The sequence below is a fragment of the Wyeomyia smithii genome, chromosome 2, assembly GCF_029784165.1.
Source record: "Wyeomyia smithii strain HCP4-BCI-WySm-NY-G18 chromosome 2, ASM2978416v1, whole genome shotgun sequence".
In the NCBI taxonomy this organism is placed as follows: Eukaryota; Metazoa; Arthropoda; class Insecta; order Diptera; family Culicidae; genus Wyeomyia; species Wyeomyia smithii.
In genome coordinates this window covers 69,201,791-69,223,607 of record NC_073695.1, presented here as the reverse complement: position 1 = coordinate 69,223,607, position 21,817 = coordinate 69,201,791, and the positions used below count along the sequence as shown (strand labels likewise).

The window sequence follows — 21,817 nt, the reverse complement described above, 5'->3', positions numbered from 1 at the left end:
AAAAACATTTTGTTTTTATTTCTGTGTAGACCTGCTGTATCGTCACTCGATAGCAAGTTCATGAAACATTTAGCTCTTATTTTTACTCTCGCACATAAAAGAGCGTTTTGGCTTCTCTCCTGATAATTCGGCAATTGGTAGAAAATCCAGTCCAGTACCTTAATCTGGCTGATTGGTATTTCAAATTTCCTGCCACTTCCGGTTGATAACCGGTTCGGTTGATGCTGCAATGTAGGTTATGCTGCATTGCACTGCTCAACGACATGCAGTTCGCATTTTTATTCATGATGGTATCGACTTTTTTATCACGTTCACGCACGAGAGGTTGGTTGTTCAGGATGTTTCGATTCGTTGTTTTGTCGGTCATGTACTGGTAAAGCTACTACTTGCAGTAGCCAGCAGTGAACCTGATTGATTGTTATTTTTCTAACCAAAAAAAATCATAAAAAAATTCGGTTGGAAGTTGATTCGCAACGTTCAATTGATTGAGTTGCAGGCCACTGTTATGTGACTTCGTATGAGAATGTTTAAGCATTTGTTGCAACGTCTCCTCAACGTCAGCGGAGGAGGACGAACAACACAGCTAGCAAAATCGAAAGGAATTTTGGACATTTTATAGCTTCTGCAAACCAGTCGTGTTGCAAAGGAAGGTCGCAAAGGGTAGTAAAACATAAACCTGGTGAAGAGTGTGGCTTTTGTAAATTCAGTAGAACCGGTCAACAACTGCACCAGCCTGTCATCTTTTTGTGACTCTTGGGAGAGAACTATCATCAACCGGTGACCGGTATGCATCCCGTCGGTTTGCAACTCAAGGTTGCGAGGGATATGAACATACACTGGTATAATTACTAGCTGTGTTAAGATTCGATATTTCAATATATCGTTTAAATATTCGTGGTTAACTTGAGCAACAAGGTATTGAGGGCTCGTGAGAAGAAAAAGTTGCAAATGCTCTGGGTGCTAGAAACATAAGCTTTAAAAAGCGAATATTTTGATCGATTTGACGCCTTTAAGCCATAAAATTTCTTGGTTATTTTTTTTATGTGTGTAACGCTCTCCCAATCTCACTTGATTTTCTCAGAGATGGCTGAACCGATTTCAATTAAATTAATTTCAAATGAAAGGTATAGTTACCCCCAAGCATGGAAAAGTTCACTCACTAGCAATATTCCATGCAAATGTGTTCTTTGATTTATCAGTTATCGTTCAACTATTTCCACTCGCGTACAAGTTTTCCATAGAAACGCTGCTGATTGTTTTTCGCTTCTAAGAGTTCCGAATACCATAGAAGGAGACTGAATGATTCAAACACGATAGTATTTATTGTATCCAAGTTCACTTGCATTCAACATTATCGCGAGAAGCTTTGAGATATTATCGCCAGTGATACGAAATTATGAATCCAAATGAACGTTCAGATTGCGTTCAATTGATTGCTTGCCGGAGCAAATAGGTATCATCAATGCTTACGGAAATTGTAGCATGGTGCATTAGCATCTAATACTTTAAATCACCAAGAATCATCGTGGTATATCACGGTGAAAGCACGACGTGGAGTAGCCGAATTACGCCTACAAGCAACCAACATTTGGAAGAATCATTGCGATCGCTTGAGTGCAATCGTTTACGATTCTTTCGTGAAACACTCGCCATATGTTGCTCGCTCCGCCTAAAGCAGGCAATACTGAAACAAAATCATCAAAGAAAGCTACCATATATTTCTTTGCTCTAAGTTGTCTCTTGCAAGCTTGAGAATGTGTAACTTTTAATAGCGATGGTATGCTAGGATTGAAAGCTTATAAATAGCACGTTCAGAAATGATACCCGAATGATTGTTATGCGATACGAGTTTTTTCATCCTTGGTTGCCCCATAAATGAATTTTATTGTAATCGGATTTCTAGTTTAGAGGTTATGTATCAAAATGTAAAAATCACTAAACATCAATATCCCAGAAATTACACAACCGATTTGAACAAAATTAATTTCAAATGAACGGGATACCTAAAAAACCCTCAACTTTTGAATATTATGAAGATTGAACTTGTGGTTCAGAAGTTATGGAAAGAAACATATTCAGAAGACTATTTATTCTCACTCACTTTTCTCTTAGATGGTTGAACCGATTTCCACAAATGAAAGGTCTAGCTGCCTCATAACACCTTATTGAATTTTGCTGTAATCGGACTGTAACTTCGTCTGTAATGTATCGAAATGTGAAAATCACGAAACTTCATTATCTTAGAAACTACACAACCGAGTTGAACAATATTGATATCAGATAACCGGGCTAGTTGAGGGTTAACTGATAAATTATGATTGAACACGTGGTTTCAAAGTTTGGCTGCCCTATACATTCCCTTTTCATTTGATTATAATCGAACTTAAGCAACCGTTATGTATTAAATTGTAATAACAACGAAAGTCTATTATCACAAAGATTACACGACTTATTTGAACATAACTATTTTCATACAAACGAGTCATCTCTCAAACTTACAAATAACAAACTTCATAACAATTTGATATGTGGTTCAAAAGTTTTGGAAAGAAAAGAAATTCAAAGACTATTTAAAACTATACCTGCTTTATATGGCCTCAACATGATTTAAATGTGGTATCGTACTATTTGAACGTTTCTGGTATCGCTCGTGATTAAACTGTTCGAAATTAAGAGTCATTTCTTTTATTTCGCTATTTCTTAAGCACTAACATTACGTCAAATTTTTAATTTTGTACTTCAATTACAACATCAATATTTTAGAACCCAAAGAGTGAATATACCTTTATTGGATTTAAGCATTCATGTAAATTTATTTTTACAAATAATAAGTTTGAATGAGAAAGGCTGAGTCTGACCGCTAGGTGGATTAACTTAGGTTTTATTTTGATGAATTTACAGTGAAACTTTGTTGTTTTAACAAATTTGAACAGCCTAAAACGACTAACATGAGTTTATAAAAATTAAAAGAGTTAATAAATCTGATAAATATAGTTTGTGGGCCATTCACATTCCACGTGACCAGTTTATGTTGGCGAATGTTCAAGATCCATACAAAATCCGTACAAAATTTCATGAGAAAAAATTGATTTTTGAAAGTATCGAGAGCTAGGTCTCAATAAACAATAGATCTACCTAGATTATTTTCATTATGAAATCATTGTATAAAAACGGTTGTCAAAAACACACATCAATTTTTCATCGTGAAATCGAGACTTTCTCTTATAATTTTCTTGATAATAATTTTCAACATTGAATCAAGTTGGTTTGCCAAGTTGAAAGTTCATTATCAATGCAACATCAATGTAAGATCCAGTTACTATTTCAAAATTATAGCAACAATACTGCTGTTTTTGAATATGGTCTGAATCAATCATCATTCAGAGGTGACTTCGATCACTTTTTTTTATTTTGATGAATTTGGAGTTGAACCTTGTTGTTTTAACAAATTTGAACAGTCTAAAACGACATAAAAGAGTTTATAAATATGACCAGTTTATGTTGGCGAAATGTTCAAGATCCATACAAAATTTCATGAAAAAAAATTGAATTTTGAGAGTATTGAGATGCAGAGTTGAGATGCAAGTAGTAACCTAAATCAATTACTATCATTTTACCAAACGGCATTAGAAGGTTTGGCGCACTCACTTCACTCACTTTCAATACGGGTTGCGTTGCAGTTGAGAAATGAGTGCGAGAGAATACGTGCTGTTTAAATTAAGGGGTTATATCTACCAAAAAAATTTTTTTTCGCCATTTATTTTTATTGGCCTAAATCATGCTAAAACTATCCAAGAATCAAAATCTACATCGCCCAAGTACAGATCTAAACTCAAAGTTCGTTTAAATCAATTTTTACCGAACAACTTTTATACTCCAAAATCACATTTTTCGTTTAATTTGGCGATGCTCGTTTTTCTTTTTATTTCGAGCAGAAGTTACCTACGATCGTTATCGTGTTTCAAATTTGAAGTATAGAGGTCTATGCATCAAATTTCGACCGTTATAGCGTCTCTACAGAACGTGTTTACTCACAATTTCTCTTTGATTAGTCGATCAGTCGTTCTCGTTGTGTACATTCTTTGTTTGAGTTTTTCTATACTTTTTAACTGTGAGTTATATTCAAAAGTACTTAAATATGAGTGACAAGTTTGAGTTTTGCGTGGGATCGGGCGCCAACTGTGTCGCATATCCGCATATCCGACATTGCGAAAGAGGCTAGGCGCAGCCATACATCAGATAACAAAAAGGAAGAAGTGGAAAATAAAACCCAGGAAGGACAATTTTACGGTGCAGGGATAGCTGACTTTAGAGCATTTTGAAACTTTAAACGCGTTTTTCTCGAAACCATGTTTTCAAAATCGGCGAGCAGTAGAACTGAAAAAGTTTACATCCGATTGAATTGAAATTTTGACTGTAGCTTCTTCATTAGATTATCTAGTGAAGTACACACGATTTAAGCGATTGATTAACAACAACTAAAGTTATAAACAATCAAAGTCGATTTTTTTGTCGAAACAGAACCTTTTTTTTTCAAACCGTTGCCATTTTGCGAAGAAAAATTCTAAAAATATAATCATGTGTACTTCACTAGCGACACTTATGTAGATAATGAAAAAAATATGGTTTTGGTTATAGGTGGAGTTGGACACGACTTCTACTGCTCGCCGCGGAGCAACTTTTAAAAAAAAGCGGTTCACGGCAATCGCTGCACAGCCGCCATTTTGTAACAAAAATAGCAATAAAAATATTTTTTTATTCTGCAAGAGTTGGTCAATCCAATGATATATTATTTATATACCTTACATCTCAAATGTCCTGTAAAAAAATCATGAAAAAGGCCTTGCTTTTTTGAGAATTTGGTAGATATAACCCCTTAACCGTTGCGTAGTTCACTCAACGATCAGTTCGAAAACAATATTCAACGTTTCGTTTTCTCAAAAAAAGTCCCCGTGCAAAATTTCAACTCAATCGTGCAGCTGTTTCTTTCCCAGAGGTACAGTCGCAAAATGCCATTCCCGCATACAGACAGTTGATGCAACCTTCTGTTGCGTAGTCTAAAAAAGTATATTATCTCGACATTAATTCGCCAGAATTAAGTGCTGATATTAGACACCTTGTTTTTCACGGGAGAAACAACGACGACCGCAAGGCAGCGCAATGAGCAGGCAAAAAAAAAATAGCTATAAAGTTTCTAAAGCCAAGAAATAAACAGCTATAAAAGGAGAGGCGGGAAGTTTAAAAAAAAAAATGTTTCTTTTCGGGGTTTCAGTAAAATTTCTTTAATAATCAATAAATTTCAGAACTGTTTGTTGGTTTAAAATGCTATGTTCGTATATTGTTCTGCTAGCTATTTTCTTGAGCTAGCAGAACAAAGCATTTTACAAAAATACGACGGAGCATTAAACTCGGCGTTATGGCATTCGAATGAGCACTAATTTTTCAGCTTGCTTGAGCTTGATGACCGCACATTGCTAGCGAAGTTGCACTACTATATGGCTACTTGGGTCTTGGGATTAGTTTGCCATCTTCAGTGTACAACAATTCAGTAGCTAGCGCTTTGTATAGATCGATATCGGCGCCGGCCACGTCCTTACGATCGTTAGGGAAGTGTCGTTGTTGTCGGAGACCAACTTTACCTCTGCATCTCCACGACTGCGACGTAAAGGAAGGGTTTGGTCACCGTGGTAAGTGACGAATCGAACAAAGTTGCGCTCGAAGTTAACTCATGCGAAGGCAAACGGCAAACGAAACCTACTCCGATTTGCAATACGCCTATATAAAAGTAACGAATGAGCAATCTCCGGCTGAACGGTCATGCCGAGACCATGTTTATTGCTAAATCACTACGACTGCGGTGAAAAGAGGTTTTTGTTATCATATCTCCGTGGTAATTGACGGAATTGAACGATGTTGCGCGTGAAACTAGCTTATTACAAAAACGAACGAACGATTCAAAAACCGCATCTTAATATCTGCTAACGAAATGCGGAACCCCAACATTGAAAAAAAATTGAAGATCAAATGCTCTGGGGGAGGTATGAACCCCAAACCACCCCCTCCACTACTCCACTGGTAGGATCAATAATAATAAATCCTAGTTTGATATAATAGTGTTCAACAATCTGCTAATACAACGCTAAACACACGAGTGGCATTGCCGTTGGACAACCGATGAGAGATTTTTCGTATCGTTGAGCTACGGCCGGTTGACGTTCGTTTTCGTGTCGTTTCTGTCACCATCGGCACCGGCCGGTGCGTAGTGTCGCCGTCTCGCGTCAGGTGACGAATTTTTGTCTGGCGACTCCCTCAAACGCAATCAGCATCGCGTATCGACAGCGACCAAAACTTCGAATCGAGCAAGAAAAATAAACAAAACTGAAAATGGCTCTGAAGATAGCTAGGCATTCTATGTACGAGTTGTTCGTTGATTAGCTTGATCAGGGATCAGGAATGTTACTAACAAAGCGAAATATTTTGTTGTGATTAAGGTATGCGGTTGCAGGTAAAAGTAATTGAACTCATAAAAAGAGTATTTGCGTACGCGAATCTCTAACAGTTGAATCGCAACAGGTAGTTTACGATAATTAATGCATCATATTTTTATGCAAACATTTAATTCTCAAGCGAAGCGTTAGTAGAAGGAAAATTTGTGATACTTACATAACACTGAATCAGCTGCAACCACGCTAGCGATGGACGACGATAAAATCACACTTAATAATACTAGTGACATTTTTACACTGACAGCAAACATGATGGGCTCACTAGGTGGTTTCACGACTGGCCTGCACTCTACGTTGAACCCAGCTCCATAAGTTTGCACTTTGATTAAACCAATGATAAATGCGGTAAATAGACGATAAATGAACTTTTCCTGAAATTAAAGAAAATTGTGATACTTGTAGAGAAATGTTCAAACAATGTTTGGTTATTGGACAGAACATGTTGAAACCTTTAGCAAATGTTTACGGGATTGCAACATCCACCGCATTAAAATTTTAGGATTTTGTTTTATTCGATTTTGTTGCATTTCTGTTGAAACACAGCGCACAAAAAAAGAATTTAAATTAAAAAAAAAATGTCAAAATGATATAATAAAATTAGTAGCTTCACTAGTGGCTCTTATTAACGATTACAATGGTTTCATTACAGGCTAACGAAAATAAACCGATGCATAAATTGGCTTACTTCAACAATACTGCGTATACAACTGGCTCCGCTATTCCACGTACGCACGTAATGCTCACGATTGCGGAGATTCCCGCTAATGCCAACAAACGTAAATTAGTAAACATAAATCTGCATACGCCCCGTATAAAGCAGTGGCGGAGTGGGCAATGAAATTAGAAAATTCGAAGAAGAAAAAACTATTCAAATTGAATCCTGCAGAAGTGGTCACTTCATCAGGCGTTAAGAGGTTTTGTGGCGTCGTTCCCCAAACAGCGATCATCTTCGAACAGCAAACTCGCGGTGTAGTGACCGCGGAACCGCGGGGAAAGACATAACCTACTCAAACTCGCGTTAAGTGGAAAGTAAACAAAATTGAGAAAAAAATCAGTGCTCATAATTTGTAGTAAAAGCAAACCCGTGTATAAACATTCTAAGCAGGTAAATCAGCCATTTCATCATACTAAATGATAAATAAACCACGTTTGGTGTATGGGGATAAAACGAACTCCTTCTAAACGCTCATTATTGTTATTTTAAGTAAAATGTCAATCAAATAACTTATAAATATTAGGTTTACTACTGACAATTTCTGTTCAAAGTGTTTTTATTCAAAATTTAGTGTTTAAGAGTTGAATATGATTTAGATTTTAAAGTATATTTTAAACCTTATTCCCTGCAATATTATTACATGCAACATGCAATATCACATGCATGCCTATTAAATTCACACGGAGGTTCTTTCGGGCAACCTCTGGTGCCACCGAATTTACCCACTATTCATTTTCAACCTGTCAGGGTTAGTTTTCTATGATGACCATCCTCTAAAGCTAGCATCTCTAAGCCCAAGACGACCAAGGTCACGTCATTCGAGCGGTCAACACGCATCACATTATTATTCATAATTCAAGCCATTTGTTCGACACAACCGGTCGGAATTGACGGGCAACGGAACCCGGATTTATACATTCCTGCGAAATTCCATCCTCGTGCAAAAATTCCATCATTAGAAAGACAAACAATTAGCCGTTGGCGCCCGTCGAAGAAACTTAAACACCATTCGTTTTTGGTGTCGCGATAATTTGTGTCATGCAATAAGGATTTGTTTTAACGTGGCGAATGCGATCAAAAACGCCACGTTTAATAGTGCTGTCACGAGCAGTGTAGTGACATGAAATGAGCAACGACAGGGTGCTGTTAATCTAGCTCTTTTTTATGTTTAGGATAACCACAAATAAATCAAAAGAACTTTGCTTTGCAAAGTGATGCGTTTAATTGCCATCAGTTTTCCGAGATCTGCAGGAGGATTGACGTTCAACGTAGATAATAATACGTATCGACTTCTACTCGAAGTTAATGGTCAAATTAACTGGTGATTATATAACGGAATCCAACGAGGGCCATGCACGATGGGAAACACTCATCCCGCTGTTCGCTAGAAATATCCAAATGTTCGATCTGATTCATACTGGTCATGTGAGTAGAAAAAAAACACAGGGCATCGTATGTTATAACAGCTGCACGTCCTTCTGAACGTCATAGCCAAATTGCTGATTAACCAGTTTACATTTTGTACGCGCAAAATTAAAAATAAATACTAACTTTTTTTAGCATCCACATCCGTTTCGATAAAAATAGAACACTCCCGCAGCGCATACGTCACGAGTGGTAATTGCCAAGTTACAGGTTGCCTATCTGCATCACAACCAACCTGCTGAATAGACACCGATCCGGTGGTGGTGCGGTTCAATTTGTTCAGCTGCGTTGCTGCCCTTTTTGGCCCCGAGAAACCACGCTGGAAACGACCACCCACTGCGCGGGGGGAAACCCCATGGAGGTAACTTTTTCGTGTACGTGTGAACGCGTATCAAGTAGCAACCGACGCACTCACGGGTTAAGTGAAGCTACTTCGAGCACCAATCGCTCACCGTAGACAATATCCCAGATCCGCCTTTACTGTTTTAGCTGGTAAATAAACATAGTCGGTCTGCTGCATCCTGCTCTTCTGTCTGGCAAGCCGTCAAGCAAGAACGTTTCCTAAGATCGCCACGGTTATGGTTAATGTATTTATTCGAAACATATGCGTAACGACAGTGAACTTTCGCCGCTCCAAAATTATGAATTCAAAGGTCGACCGGTAGCACTAAAATTAGAACCTTTTGTCCTAGATGTTGTCAACATTTAATATTTACTGTGAACATCTGTAGAAAATATTCGACAACTGCTTTTCTGATCACACCTGACAGTGGACACAACAATTGTTTGTACTTCCATCAAGCAATGGCTACTGTCGCAAAGCAATTGCTATCAGCAACGATGGCTGCTGCTGCTGTAACGCAACACACCTCCATCCTGGCTGCGATCCACACCATTCTCCCATCGTCCCTCGTGCACTACTGAATGAAGAGGCTCAATTTTCGAAGATGGAATAATTAACAGGTGTATAAATATTTACTTCCTCATAATTCAGAGGAGCGTTTCAACGCGATGATTCGCACGATCAGGTGTTTGAATATTTTTCCTCGTGCGGCATAAATTTAGACGGCTGGTGCGCAGCAGGCCGCATTCCCTCGCGCGCCGTAAGTGTGCTCAACCGTGCCGCCCCGGTGCAGATAGGGTGGTTCGATGATAGCAGCCACTGGCGATCGTACTCTTGTAATATCTTTTCTGTTTTTGTTATGACACTTGATCAAAAACTGTTGGTTGAAAACCATTAAAACCATTGCCAGCGCGTTATGGTCGAACGAATAGAATTTCGTTGTATTTACGAACATTTATGCATCGTAATGATAGAGTAGGAGATACAAAATATATTTCAGTTGTTGTCTTCTTTAAGGTTTTTGTCAGGTTAGCGATTAGAAATATTTTTGCCTTTCTCCTAGAAAGGTATAGCAATCACTGGAAAAACCAAAGGTATAAAAGTGCTCCAAAGGGTCGAATCTCGTATATCAATCGACTTAGTTTGACGAGCTGGGCATTTTCTGTATGTGTGTGCGCGTATGTGTGTGTGTGTGTGTGTGTGTGTGTGTGTGTGTATGTGTGTGTGTAACGCTCTCCCAATCTCACTCGATTTTCTCAGAGATGGCTGGACCGATCTTCATGAAATTAATTGCAAATGAGAGGTCTAGTTGCCCCATAAGACCCTATTAAATTTCATTGTAATTGGATTTTTATTTTAGAGGTTATGTTTAAAAATGTAAAAGTCACGAAACATCAATATCTCAGAAACCACACAACCGATTTCAGTAAAATTGGTATCAAATGAACAGGCTATCTTAAAAACCCTTAACTTTTGAATTTTATATAGATTGAATATGTGGTTCAAAAGTTATGAAAAGGAACGTCTTCTGAAGACTGTTTAATTTCACTCATGTTTCTCTGAGATGGCTGGACCAATTTCCACAAAATCAGTGTTATATGAAAGGTCTAGTTACCCCATAAGACCCTATTGATTTTTTTGCAATCGGACTATTACTTTGCCTGTTATGTTTAGAAATGTGAAATCTGGCTATGAAAAGAAACATATTCCGAAGAATACATAAACTCACTCACTTTTCTCAGAGATGGCTGAACCGATTTTCACGAAATTAGTGTCAAATGAAAGGTCTAGCTGACTCATGACACCCTATTGAATTTTACTGTAATCGAATTGTAACTTCGTCTGTAATGTACCGAATTGTGAAAATCACGAAACTTCACTATCTCAGAAAGTACACAACCGATTTGATCAATAGTATTATCAGATGAACGGGCTACCCGAAAAAAAAATTACGATGTATTTTGCGGTGAGAACAGTAAATGGACAATGTTTTTTGTTGTAACCATGAAAAACACGATATTATTGCTGTGAGATTGTAAACATTTTTTGTCATTATCATGTTTCAACAACATTTTTTGTTGTTGAATCTACCACCGACAATAATTTTACCATGAAAAACATTGACAGTGACTTCTAAATGTATGGGAAAAATGTCTGAAAAAATGCTGTTAAGATACATAACAACCCCCCTTTTTCACAGTAAAAAAGGCAAAAACAACTTTTTTCAATGTTCTGGAGAATGATATTTAATGTAAAATTAATGTATTTACAATGAAAAATATAATTAAATTATGGTATGACTATGTACAATTACAGCAATTTTTAAGGTTTTTTTGATGTTATTTTTTTCGGGTAGTTAAGGGTTAACTGATGAATTATGATAAACACGTGGTTTCAAAGTTTGGCTGCCCTATACGTTCCCATTTCATTTGATTATAATCGAACTAAGCAACCGTTATGTATTTAATAGTTAATAAAACAACGAAATTCTATTACCTCAAAGATTACACGACTTATTTGAACATAAATAGTGTCATACGACCGAGTCATCTCTCAAGCTTACAAATAATAAGCTTCATAACAATTTGATATAAGTTTTAATGAGAAAGGCTGGGTCTGACCGCTAGGTGGATTAATTTAGGTTTTTTAACATTGTCAGCTTCGATTTCCCTATTTATTTTATGAATAAAACTCATCCCAATTGTTTCAAAATTTTCAAAAAAGTGTTCAAATTCATATAAATCTGTCAAGCAAAACCGAAAAACAAATGCTTCAACACAGTTTAGATTCTACGTATTGTTTCTAAAGGAATTGCATATACAAATGCCGTTCCAATCGTTCACAAATTATTGAAAACAACAACTGTGATATTAAGAGACACGTGATAAACTTTGTTTTTGTTTTTGTTGTTGTTGTTTTTTTTTGTAAGAAAACTAAATTGAATAATAAACAGAATGAACGGAAGCTGAACAATGTCTGTTATGTGTTAGAAAGATTTCACTTTACATAAACTGAAATATAAATTGTATTTTAAATAAATCTTCTAATTTAAACATCATAATTTAAATAAATTTTGGAATTCTTCAAACATACCATGTGCAAAATTTAGCTTGAGAGCTAGATTATTAAACCTAGGTATATTAAGAGGTACCGTCAGCCGTGATTTGTCATTGGCTTACAAATACAATACACAAAAAAAAACGCCATACAATCGACAGTGTATGCCAAACTTTAAAAATATGAATGCAATATTATCCGATCGAAATACTGTCTTCGGCAAAATTGTATATGAATGATGTTTGTATATGCACTACTGTCTTTGTAAATTGATTTGAAAAAGGGTTCATAAAAATAATTGCAATGAAAACTCTTCAAAATGAATTCAATTCAAGTCGTGATATAAATCCATGATGCGTGTTCGCCTGATTGACGTGGTTCGTCATTATTATTCGAATCGAGATGTTTACGTTCTTTTCTCGGTATATTGCGATGATATCTCAATTTAACCTTAACCCTCTAGTGCCCAAGTTAATTTTCAGGTGGACTTTGAAAAAATCACTATGAAACTTTATAAACATTTTTTATGTATTGATTGAAGCTTTTTAGAGGTTCCACTGAGGACCGTCTAAAGGCGGCACTGGGCACTAGAAGGTTAATTCAATCCAAAGAACTTTGTTGAACAGAAGCTAACATGCGTCGAAATATTTCAACTATCATCGTGTTGTGTTATCCAAACACGTGTCACCAATTTTGCTACATTGTGCGTGCGTAATTCCGTAGAATATCTCCTTAACTTACGAAACAAATAACAGGCTCGTTAGTTCTCGTTATTTTTTTTTAACTTAATACGAGTATACAAGTATTGAGTTAGAACTGCGGTTTTTGAGCAAATTCTGTAGCTCAACTTTGTTCTTTTAGACGAATAAGAGTTAGGCCCAATAGTGGAAACGAGAAATTCAAATAATAAATATTAAAGCTCATGAAAAATCATGATTCGTTATGGCCGAGATTTGTATAATGTATATTAGACAATGTCTCAATGGCGAAGCCGCTAACGTAAATCCACTATAATTGAATTGTACGAGTGTAATTGTAATAAAAATAGCGATATTTTTTGACAATTTTAATCCTTTAAGACATATCTAGGAATAGGAAATGTTATTTCTTCGCTGCCGTGCCATGTAAAAAAGCAAAGCCTTGATGCTACATTCTGATTCGGAATTTGACCTTCTGTTTGTTACACACAGACTTCGCAGCCAACTGTTTAGTGTACAGGACAATTGCGGGGCTAGGCGCTACGATCCTACTGACACTAACAGTCTTTCCAGAGCCGAGACTCGAACGACTGGCTTGTTTTGACACCATCGTACCTCGAGACCATTTGGGAGTACGATGTAAGGGACACTAAAACTCTGTTTAATATTTTTCTACTCGGTCGCTCGTATTAATCTCTCTCCAGTCCAGATCGTTTTCATGAATAGTACATGAATAGAACAGAAATCTCCGCTAGCTTAATTCTTCCACGTGTCAGACCTCATAATTAGACAAATTAACGCAAACCAATAAATCTAGTCAACAAGTCGCATATATCATTTTCCACGAGACGACAAACGCTTCGAGTTGGCAGTAAGTCGTAAAAGTCGTTGTTTGCGGCTAAAGATGGGTGGCCGAATATCGCCCAAGGGTTTTGGTGTTCGTGTCATGTAGGACTGGACTGGGAAGTTGATTGCTAATGGTTGTTTTCAATCAGCTTAAAATATGGTATCAATTCTATTTTAATTGATAAACATCGCAGACTCTGTTGTCCAACACTTGTATGCTGGGTGGCAACATAAACCGAGAATTTGTTGAAAAAAATTCTTAGTTTGTTATCGAAGTCATATTGTTTAATAAAAATCAAATCCGAAATTTGAAAGCGTTGGAAATCAGTACCAGCTAGTAAACGCTAATTCAGCAAAACATTGACACGGCTTTGCGTGACTCATGAAAATTTCGAGACCATTGTTGGCAACTCAATTTTGTCATATCTGAATCACATCGTGTTTTCCTACGAACTGGTGATGAGTAATGATTGTATTTCCAAAAACTCAAGTAGATAGCATCTGTCTCGATTCAAAATGCTCAAGCTGCGGTGCACTTGACGCGAGCAATGCCCGGCAATTGGGGCCCACTATTAGGTTGTAGCAGGGCAGCCATCTGATGATAGTCCATATATCCCGAAGCTCAAACAAATAATAAATCTTACCAAGATCATTAAATTAATAAATTTCCCGTCACCCAAAGCGAGATGAAACACAATCACTTATAAACAACCCCTCTCACTCGACAAACCACAACTTCCCTGTTTGTCTTCTTTCAACAGCGGATGAAACAAGGGGTGGAAGATCGCCTATCAGAGTTATATTTCCACTAGAAGCGCGATTCGAAGCCACAAAACTCGGCTGGCGCCAATCATCATAATGATCTGATGTGATAAAATTATAGAAAAAAAAAACGCTAACTAATAAAAACTTTACCCAGGATCTCGACCTTCGCCGCAGCTTCAGCTCATGCTTACTCTCACGGGTTGGCCTGGCCGACTGGAACCTACGAGTGTAGCAGACAAAAACAAAAACCCAATACCCGCCATCAACGATCAGAACTGGCGCGTAAATGATGTCACGTTTGAATAATGTTCACATTTTCAATCACATGGCTGTACACTAAGTGAGCTCGGGTGCATTGAACAAAGTAGTAGATTGGTTTCAAATATCCCGCGCTGCATGGTTCGCTTCATAGTAGGGCTAGAGATGTGGTGACCTTCCGGCAACTGATCCGAACGAACTACTTGCCTCAGATTATCTGTAATAGATATTTAAAAATACTCAGCCGCACATATTACACACGCTGAGATGGGTCAGACAATTCCTGGTTGGTTGGACGCTTCTCCATCGTCGTTAAGTATGTTATATAATGTTATGTAAATACAAGTCTGTGAAGTGGCGTAATAGTTTCAATTTATCCTTAATTGATGACTAAATCCATGATGTTGTGTTGCATGAAAAAGATAAACTTCTGAAACTAGTTTTTCTGAGTGAAAGAGAGGCTGGCATCACGGCTAACTAATAATACGTGCCCCGAAAGCTATCTGTTTAAGTTATTAATTTATAAGTGAATTAAGTGGCCAAACTTGTTAAAAAGTGTCAAGTTGTGATCTGTGATGCTTTGTCTAAGTGAGAAAAGTGAAGGTTTTGTGAAAAACACAGTGTTCTTTGCGTGAAAATAGTATTTTTTCCTCGAATTGCAATTGAAAATTGTAAGGCCAGCTAAGTTGCGTGAGTGTGAGTGCCTACTTTGTGCGTCGCGCTAACTAGCGGTTCGTTATTAACATGCGAAAATGGAATGCATGGCGGTGTGAGCGAAGAGAACAATAATATCTGGCGAGAGAGCGAAGAGATTAGTGTTGCGCTGTGTTTGTCGGCGTTTGTTTCGCTGGCACAGGCATAACCAAAATAAAACAGATGAGTATAAGTTTTTGTATCAAACATTTTAAGAATGCATAGGCTCTGTGTGTAGTGGTTTTTAGCGGGTTTAGGACTTTGCCAGAAGTGTAAATGTGTCATCTGTTGGGTGCACAAAGTGTGGTAGCTTTTCGGTTGCGGGTGGAGTTTTTTTTTTATATTTACAAACCAGATTGTACGGTGCACTCTCACAGGTCAAAATTGGCAGTTTTACAATATAGTTTCAAAATTTATCATTCGAGCATGACAATGCGGCATGCGATTGATGCATCGTCTACAATTGTGAGTCCTGGCAGGGCGGTGACATTTATTCAGTTCTATGTTCTTGTTTTATGATTTTCCTAGCTTTTGGACAAATGTTGATATACATAAGTAACTTTTATTTAATTATGTTGAAATCGTTTTGGGCGTGAAAATAGTTCACGACAACTGAACTTTGATTGCAATTATTTTGGCATTTTAATAATAAACTTGGAACTCTGTTTTGTTTAATATGCTTATTTGCATTTTTTTAAGTTTTTGGGCTATGAATGCATGTAACTTTGTCAGTTTTTATATTCAGTAGGTGTCTTTTGTGCGAAACGTCGTGTCGCGTATGCGTCGGTAGGAGAAAATGGAGCGGTCGTCCATAATGCCCCGGTGAAACGCATCATCGGCCCGGGTGAGTTTTGTTTATCTAGGGGTTTCCGGAGTGCAGTGGGCACGCTATTGTTCACTTCGGGGAAGTCAGCTCAGTTTCGCGCACGTTATTTTGACAGCGCTCAGTGTAACTATCTTAATACAGCGGTTTCGGAGCTCAATGACCCTTACATCGTTTAATGCTCTGGTGTGCCTTGTGGGTTTTTTTACTCGCTCTAACGGTTCTTTGAGCTGGTACCAGTAGTTTGCGTTCGGCGTGCGGTGATTTACGAAATTCATTCGTTTCGAGGTAAATTTCAATAGTTCACGGGATGAAACGCGAAGTTTGGTGTGATACAGACTGTTAACGATTGGTTGTCGATGATACCTAGAAACTTCGATTCTCCTATATGCCGATACAGCGATCGTGATGCGGTTCTATTTATATCGTCTTCTGATGGCCGGTTGCGCAGAGACCGAGAAATATCCATATCGGGCGCGAATTTGTGTAGAAAAGATCGCACCATCAACCTCGATGGATCCAGATCAATTCCTTTCCACTAACACTAATTCCTTCCTTTGATACTTGTGGATGATGCAGAGGATTCCTCGGTCTCTAGTAGCAACAAGTATTAAACTAACACTCCCGATATCCCTTCCTCTATTGATCTGCATTGGGCGTGGCCAGCTACGTTATTGACCAGTGAAAAGAAAAATCACCAGGAATTGTACACTGAAAATGGCTTGCTACTCCTAGGCACCATTTTGACGGTTCTTTGTGCAATTTCAGCTGATTCTGGTCAATCGCGGGCAACACACGGGCGATCAAATATGCTATGCTATGCTATGCTATGCTATGCTATGAAACTAGTTTTCTGAGTGAAAGTTAATGAATTATATCAACCTATAAGGTTAATGATATTTCAATTTCAGAAGAAACATGCATGACGTGCCATTCTAATATCAAATAAAGGCAATACAACTTAACAGTTAACTAAGTTAAACTGCCGAACTAAGCCTTTATAGGCGCATTATTATTCTGTGAAGATTGTTGAATAATACATAGCAGTTTGCAACAGAAATTATTGCCACTTTAATAGAGGCTAACACACTTCTAAAGCGTTCTTGGGAGTTTTTTACGACACTTTCGTACCGTTTTATAGGTGCTCATGTAGCGTGTACAACATAATTTATAGCCAGATAGAGCGTGCATGCCAAGTGTAAACCAATTTTTTTAAAGTAAATCGGACCGGCATAATAGTAGCTTCCCGCAAGCAGCATTGAACTGTTCATAAATATAGGGTAACGGGGGTATTTTGGCCAGCTTTGGGAAGTGTTCGCACAGTTGATTAAAAACAAATACAATTTTTCAACATAAATACCAACTCTATTATACCATTGTTAAAAGCTATGTGTCTATTTTAATATACACCGTTCAACAATGTAATATATTGAAAAATATCCTAGAAATATCAAAATTTCTACGAAGTACTAAAAACATATTTTGGTCCACCAAATTTTCACTTTGGCCCTCCTTTATATCTACAGACATATATGGAAATAATTCGGACTTATTATATTTAAGATAATCATCGGTATTTTTAGAGCAAAAATAGTGGGTTTGAGGAGAACATCCTTCTTTTGTAAATTGTAGGAATCTGAAAATGAAATGATTTGGCTTATAGCGGTTTGACAGGCATTCTCATCAAATTTCATTCGTTAAATGTGATAAATTAAGAAGTAATTACCTGTAAATTGTCACAAGCTGCTTCTTTGTTCACGTGCAACGGCCGAACGGTAATCAAGGGAGATGTCAAAACTTGGCATGGCCAAAATATGTTTACCTCAGAAAGAGGCAAACATATTTCGGCCATGCGTTTAACCACATTTTCAACTTTTTCCAGCATGTTAGAGTATACAAACTGTTTTTATGACATTTTATTGATGTTACTACAATAACGAATTGTTTCAAAAGCATACATGTTTGTTACAATAGCTTCCGGACGTTGACTTGTATATTACCACTTCCTCTTGACTTTGGATTGACTCAGCCATGACTTTGAATATGTATGAACTAATTCCAAAATAGCACTACCTAGAGCTAGTTTTTCGCCGAAAATTATAGTGTAGTATGATTCTTAGGTGTGTTATTCAATGTTGCATGCATAGTTTTCTAATATTCATTGAATTTATTAGAGGAAATGCGTAAAATGTTACCGGGTGGGCCAAAATATGCATGTGGGCCAAAATACCCCCGTTACCCTATATTCTCACATGCGGATAGAAAATGGCTTACAGTCTGCAAAGTGCAACACTCTTGACGCGAAGAGTCTGGAGCAAAAAAAAGACTATGAAGATATTTTCACATTCTTTTTATGATACATAAAAGTTTTTCCTGTGATTTCAATTCGCCCATGGCGGAATATGAGTGGCTTCGCTGTCTGTTGTGGTTTGGTAATATCGTCCTGCTGCTTTGCATTTTTCTCTAACGGTTTCCTCTGCAGCTGCGATAAAGTTGTGTGTTTCGGGAAAATGTTTGCCATATCAGCTACCGCTGGACAAAGTGTCTCCTCCTATAATGATTTATGAGAAAGCTTTCAACGATTTGACAGCCACTGGACCATTATTTGATAAAGTGCTTCGCTTTTCGAAGCGGATTTTCCGTTCCCAAGCGATAAGATTTATGCTTGATTGAAATGATAAATATGATCTTAGATCAAAAAGAATGTTCTGCGATGTTTAATTATTGCTTACATTACTATCGATTGTCTGTGTCAAGAAAGTTGTTACGTTGAATGGATGTACACTTTCGCCACTGTGAATCGGTTTACTCAAACGTTTCTGGAGAGCACAGACTTTTGCTCTAGTTATGCACCATTTAAAGTGTATTTCAGAGAATAAACTCACTCCAGGTGAAATTTTTTTGAAGATTTTAATGGGTGATGAACAAAGATTGTTTGAAAAACGTTCTTTCCTTTAACACTTTTTACCAAAAATTAGATAAAACTTTCTGTTTCCCTTTTTTTTCATTATATATGGACTGCGACCAGAAACATTTGCACTATTGTGATACGTAGATGTTTCTTGTACTCCGCACTTCATATTGTTGACAATATCACTATTCAGCAGTGGTGGACACCATTCCGCTTATTCGTGAATCGCTAGTTTTCAGTTAGCGGTTTAGCGATTTCGCTAATTGTTAAGCTGTTTAGCGAACTGTTAGCGTCGCTAAAATTTTGGCCTTCGAAATACTAATCGCTAATCCACTATTTTGTAGAGAAGCGGCAAAAAACTGTGAGTTGCATACATAAATTGCTTCTAATGATAAACATGCTTCACTGTGAATGTTACTTGGAGAACGTAGGTTTTATTGAAATAATGTTTTATTGTCTAGAGTTTCTCTCTTTCGAGACAGGTGCAAGTTTGTCTTTTTATCCTAAAATAGGAATCGAGTTATCGTTCAAGATTATCTAAATAATTTTTTTGACCCTCCAATATATCAATATACATTAAATTTTTACCTTCGAATTTTGTTTAGCGGAAGAGCTCGAATAAAACCTTCATGTAAAGTTTCAGCTCAATTGGACTTTGAGAAGTCGTGCCTCAAAGCGACAAAAGTTTCACTTTTCTGACCGATTTGTGCTTCAAGACTTTCTAAAGACTAATTGAGCAGAAACTTGATATAAGGACTTGTTTCAAGAAGACGAAACGAAAAATTCGATTTCCATTAGCACCTAGTAAATAGAACTCAAATGCAATTATTACCGTTTTTTATGAGCAAATAATAAAAAAAAATGTTTCTCTAGAGAAACCAAACATTATAGCTAATTAACTTCTACTTGAAAAAATGAAAAATTAAATTTTGTGTTGTTTACGACAAATCGGCAAAATATTACACTTGTCGACAAAATGAAAAAAAAGTGCATTCCAAAAACTCAAACCGGAAAAAATGATATATTACATATAGCTATTCAACCATTCTTATAAATTTTGGTGCTAAGACATTGCTCGCCGGGTTCTTCACTTCAACGTTATGTTTACGAGGAAACACATTTGAGTTTCTGAAAAAAAAAAAAAACGGTAATGGCTAGGGACACCAAAATTCACAGAAATGGTTGAATAGCTATTCCATTTGTTTTTCGGTTTGAGCTTTTGGAGTATGTCTTCATGTGTAACATATGAAAACAATTAAAAAGAAATGATAATGTTTTCTTTGAAAAAAAAGATGGGTTGAAAAATTTTAAATTACGAAAAAACACAAAGCTTTTTAAAACGACTTCAAAGGAAAAAAAACATAAATAAAAACTTATTTTACAAACAATTTTTAGTTTTACAAAAAAAGTTGAATTCAATGAAGGATTCAATTAAGTAAAATCAAAAGAAATAGTAAAAACAAGAAAAAGATTAGCAAAAAATAATAGTTTGGACAAAAAAACAAAAAACTATGAAACATAATGAGAAGCAATAAAAACAATTTCAAAAATATTTACAAAATGCAGAAATAATGCAATAAAAAAATACTAAACTTAAATGAACATCAAAGGAAGAGTGATTTAAAACAAACGTTGTTGTATAAATAGCTAAACAAAAGAGAAGTAATATCAAATCGAAAATGTCGAAAGACTTTCAGTAACTAAAAAATAATATTATTCTCTGTATGATATTTTTGCCATAATTCTTGTATTGTGTTGTTGCTCCAGAACTAATTGTTTAATAATTAGACTTATGTAGCATCAAATTTTTGCTATTTCGGATGCAACGGGTGAAAAATGTTGAATCTTTTGGATGTGAGGAGTTTTTATATCAACTCCTAAAAATTTTACATTACTACTTGGTAGAAAACAAGACAAATGTGAAAAATTTTTCAAAAAATTTAATTACAATAACGATTATCAGAAATCAGATTACTAGACATTTCGGTTTTCGCCAAAACCGTAAGCATTCGATAATGGATTACATTAGCCACCTTGAAAGATAGTAATCTACAAGCATAATTAATATGCGCAGATTCTGTCCTCGCATGAGTCAAGTTTCGCATTTCGATATGCGGAAACCTAAAAATATCCAAACGAGAGGCGCCAATCTTGAGATGAGACAAACGAAAAACCCCGTGTTCATTTTTTTTCTATAGCGAACCATTACTCCCGCGCCATTTCTTTTTGTTTTGAGGCTAAAGCGAAAAATTATGTCAATGCCAATATCTGCTACCACTCAATTATCCGACGAAACGGAACCCTTTTCCAAAACACTAAGCCCGCGAAGCACGATTATTGTTTTCGCTTCGTTCGATCGTATTTGCGTTTTTTTGTCACTCTGCCCTTGCAGCAGTTGTGTTGCCAACCAAACAGACTTTTTGTTATTGGTATTTTGTACGCCGAAATAATACCATTTCGCGGTATCCGTATTCCTCATATAATAGCTTTGTTTAAACGTTCCACGAAATGCCGTAAAATGGTGTTAATTTGACGTTCAGCATGGGCATGTGTGCATCCAAATGGAATCCATTTACGGTTGATTGTGCCAAAACACAAAAATTGGTGGAGAAAACCAATGTCTTAAGCGCACGATTCATTACGGTTCCAGTGTTTGCTGGTTGCCGCTTTCCAGAACCAACAAATTAATTTTCGATTTGCATAACGTAAATGTTTAGATAAATGGAAAATCGATGATTTGTTTTTATGAGATGATGCTTGTGGATAACAATGCCACT

The 21,817-nt window shown here is 36.7% G+C and overlaps 1 protein-coding gene across 1 annotated transcript in view; it reads right to left on the bottom strand.

The window, feature by feature from the left end:
- The window catches only part of LOC129722080 (BMP-binding endothelial regulator protein), a 145,058-nt gene that overhangs the window by 95,743 nt on the left and 27,498 nt on the right, over positions 1–21,817 (bottom strand). The window contains exon 2 of the mRNA XM_055675312.1: positions 6,664–6,877. Coding sequence (XP_055531287.1) covers positions 6,664–6,757 — 94 coding nt within the window. The 5' untranslated portion in view covers positions 6,758–6,877. The remainder of the gene's footprint in view (positions 1–6,663; positions 6,878–21,817) is intronic.